The sequence below is a fragment of the Lontra canadensis genome, unplaced genomic scaffold (genome assembly GCF_010015895.1).
Source record: "Lontra canadensis isolate GAN:19392208 unplaced genomic scaffold, GSC_riverotter_1.0 scaffold3, whole genome shotgun sequence".
In the NCBI taxonomy this organism is placed as follows: Eukaryota; Metazoa; Chordata; class Mammalia; order Carnivora; family Mustelidae; genus Lontra; species Lontra canadensis.
In genome coordinates, this window is record NW_022630997.1 from 32,730,529 (window position 1) to 32,734,626 (window position 4,098).

The following is a 4,098-nucleotide window of genomic DNA, read 5'->3' on the forward strand; positions in this document are numbered from 1 at the left end:
GAAACCAACCAAATCAGCACCTGTGGAACCCCTATAGTCCAGCTGACAACCCATTAAAGCCCACAGATCTTGGTGATAAGCATACCCTGAAAGACCTGAGGAAGATAAGTCCTGGTACCTAGCTTAAAAGAAGAAAGAAACCTAGCAGTTAGTAAGTGCCTACTGCTTACAGGTACTCTTTTAAGTACATTACTAATAGCAAATCATTTAATCATTACCCTGTCCTATAGCAAGGAAAACTAGACTCGAAGAAGTAATTGCCTGGCCTAAGATCTGGAAACTGGGAAATGAATCCAGGTGTTACAGAATCTAAGGCACATATGCTTAGTGGACTGCTAGTGTGGTTTTTTTCTTTTGTGTGTGTATACGTGTGTTTTTGTTTTTCAGGGCTTACTGGGCTCTTCGAACAAATTATATAAAGTATTATGTATTTATAGATTGGAAGACTGCCTATGTGGGGGGATATCCAGGGCCAAGGTGAGAGTCTGGCATGTAAGAGCAGGGTACTCATTGTCCAAGAACCAAAAGCCTATTGGAAAAGTGAGGATGAGACTCACTGGGGCTGATAGTTATTTATAAAGTCCCTAAGAAGCCCCCTGGCATGTTTCAAGAAAATCAAAGTTCAAGGTCTGTGATCCTTGAATCTAACAGGAGATGGACACACTGGAGGTATGGCATCCATCTTTCTCTTTGGCTTAAAGAACCTAAGAAAAATTGAGAAGACAGACGAAGACCAGAAAGACACAGGGATGGTATAAGGATGTAATGTTTGAAGGTACATGAGATTCTGGCAGAAGTATTTCATTGGGTTAATGGATAGAATCAATGAGATATCCCCTTAGCAGGGAAAAGAAACAAAACAGAAATGGCAATTAAGTCCAAAAGTAGGACTTGAGGGTATTCAGCCATCTAGTTTGCCTAGGACTGTCATGGTTTTGCACTGAAAACCTTACTTCTGGGAATCCCTCATTCTGGAATGAGTCAGGAATGAGTCATCAATGTAGATTTCATGAAAGGCTCAGGGAAAAGGTAGGGAGAGATGACAGGGCAGCTAAGAGCTTGTCACTATAATGGATGATCTCTCTAAGCTTCAGCATCCTTAAATATAAAGTAGAGAGAGGGATTCCTCTCTTGGGTGGTTACTGTGAGGCCAAGGGTATAAAAAGGATTGAAGAAAAGGGACAAGGGACTAAAATCACAGAACATTCGAAACCATGCTGGCACTACACAGTCTCATTCAGTACTCCCTTGTACTATTATTACAATTTTCCTTGTTTTATAGGAAAAAAAATGAGTTAAATGAATTAAGGTCCTAAGTAGCTTATCCCAAGTCCTATGACTGGGAAGTGGTAGAGTTACATTTGAGAGCCAGATAGTAGGGATAGGGAATTATACATAGCTGAAAGAATTTACTTGCCAGTAGGACTTGTGAAAAATCTAGAGTTGGTTACCCCACTACCCCAGTGAGGCCCTGCTACTGGGAAGAATGGCTGGGGATGATGTTACTCTCGTTTGAAGTGTTTAAGCAATAGGGCGCTGGATGGGTCTCAAAGGAGCTGATTTTTTTTACCTAAAATTTTGTATTTCTTTCAAAGGAGAAATAATCACTTTTGGAATTTTTATTAAGGAGAGAGTTGGCTATCCCAAACAATAAGGCAGAGATAAAATGGAATAGGATCTCCTGCAGTAATGCATATGAGTGTCTGTCAGGCATTATTTCTTCTTAGCTTGAAAGAAGATAATCAGCTCAGAGAAGAGAAGGTGTCTTTGGGTTTGAATTCCTTTTTACAGAAGCTGGTTGGCAAGCATTTAACCAGGTGGAGATACATACACCTTAATCTACTGCAATCCAGAAGCCCACTCACTGGGAGTGTTTCCATTGGGAAATTAATCATTTCTAACTGAATTAACAAGGGAGGGACCTTCCCAGACCCAGCTCATGGGAACTTCAGAGCTCCATGTGATATCTCTGGGTCATAGCTCTTGGAACTTCATGGAGGCCTGGAGATGCCACCTTGCTTTGAGGAAGGAAATTCCAATCAGACTGGCCTTTACACATAGCACTCCAACATTACTACAGGATGTCTCAAAAAGAACACATGGCCTGCAAATGTTGATCTTTGAAATGATAATCTTCTAATTTTTATTCATTGGCTTTTAATTTCTGTAGAGATGTTTCTTAGGGGGGAAAGAGTGACAGCTAATCAATATAGAATTTGAAAATTATCCATTCGCAACCCCCAATATAAAACTTAAAGAAGCAAATATTGGCAAATGGATGCAAAATCCTGTGGGTAAAATATTCTTGTGGAAAAAAGAAATTCATGTAGTGACAAATATTACTGCCCAGTTATTTAGCAATTATATAGATGTAGGTATATAATACAGTATTATATTACATATATATGATAATAAAAGTGCAAAGGACAATGAAAAATAAAGCTATACTATGTCTAGTTTCTTATATTCATGGCAAAGTTGTATAATATTTACTTTTGTTTTTTATTTTTTTAAAGATTTTATATATTTGATAGAGAGAGCACAAGTAGGGGGAGTGGCAGGCAGAGGGAGAGGGAGAAGCAGGCTTCCCCACTGAGCAAGAGCTCGATGTGGGGCTCAATCCAGGACTATAAGATCATGACCTGAGTTGAAGGCAGATGCTTAACTGACTGAGCCACATAGGCACCCCTAATGTTAACTTTTCTTGCTATAATTTATAGAAAAACTATTAAATATAATACAAGGATGTATAGCTGAAATTCTGACAGAAAAATTAAAATCATTAGAAAAAGAAGAATACTTTTTTTTTCTTCTTTACTCAACGTTATTTAATTATTTTTTTATTTTATTAACATATAAGGTATTATTTGCTTCAGGGTACATACCTCAATATCATTCTCAATGGGGGAAAAACAGAGAGCTTTTCCCCTAAGGTAAGGAACACAGCAGGGCTGTCCATTGTCACTACTGCTATTCAACATAGTACTACAAGTCCTAGCCTCAGCAATCAGACAATAAAAAGAAATAAAAGGCATTCGAATTGGCTAAGAAGTCAAACTCTCATTCTTTGCAGATGATATGATACTTTTTGTGGGAAACCCAAAAGATTCCATTCCAAAACTGCTAGAACTTATCCTCTTCAGCATATGAAATCAATGCACAGAAATCAGTTGCATTTCTGTATACTAACAGCAAGACAGAAGAAAGAAATTAAGGAGCCTGCCTGGATATAGTATTCTTGGGTGAATATTTTTCTCGTTTAGTACTTTGAATATATCATGCCAGTCCTTTCTAGCCTGCCAGGTCTCTGTGGATAGATATGCTACCAATCTAATATTTCTACCATTGTATGTTATAGACCTCTTGTCCTGAGCTGCTTTCAGGATTTTCTCTTTGTCACTGAGACTTGGTCTGAAAGGTAAAGCTTAAAATAGTTTTATAAGGATATAACATATGACTGTTAGCTCCACAAAATTTTGACCCTTCGAGCTTATGATACACCTAGTCGGCAGTAGCACCCAGGTTTTTCCAAATAGTCATCATTTTTCTCTTGTCTGCATAGACTTCTTCTCATTAGCTGCCTTCTGCTTTTGTTGCATTATCTCAGAGTCCCTCTGCTTTCTCTGAGAGGTGGTCAAACTATCCTCTTTTCTTTTTCCCTTGCTAATTTCCTGGGATTTCTTCATGTTTTTCTGGTGGGCAAGTTCTCGCTGATTTCCTCGGGCCATGCCGACACCGGACCAAGCCTGGGAGAAAGCCCCCACGGAAAGCAAAGGCCTCTTAGCACGCTTAGATGACAGGGTGTTGACCTATTTTTACTGATTTTTGAGGGGGGTTCTCTATGACGCCTGGATTTTGATGCTTCTTCCCTTTGCCAAATTAGGGAAATTCTTTGCTATAATTTGCTCCAATATACCTTCTGCCCCTCTCTTTCTTCTTCTGCTGGGATCCCAATTATTCTACTATTGTTCATCTTATGGTATCACTTATCTCTTGAATTCTCCTCTGTGGTCCAGTAGTTGTTTATCTCTCTCTTCCTCAGCTTCTTTATTCTCCATAATTTGGTCTTCTATGTCACTAATTCTCTCTTCCACCTCA

General features: G+C 38.9%; 1 protein-coding gene across 1 annotated transcript; it reads right to left on the bottom strand.

Annotated features, from left to right (window-relative positions):
- Positions 1-3,419: 3,419 nt before the first annotated feature.
- On the bottom strand, positions 3,420-3,786 carry LOC116879563 (small EDRK-rich factor 1-like). The gene has a single exon (XM_032877940.1). It carries the CDS (start codon positions 3,726-3,728, stop codon positions 3,540-3,542), a length of 189 nt encoding a protein of 62 aa, XP_032733831.1. The 5' UTR covers positions 3,729-3,786; the 3' UTR covers positions 3,420-3,539.
- Between the last annotated feature and the right edge of the window lie 312 nt (positions 3,787-4,098).

Excerpts from the sequence above, each read along its gene's own strand:
- LOC116879563 (XM_032877940.1), bottom strand. The coding sequence starts at position 3,728 with ATGGCCCGAGGAAATCAGCGAGAACTTGCCCACCAGAAAAACATGAAG.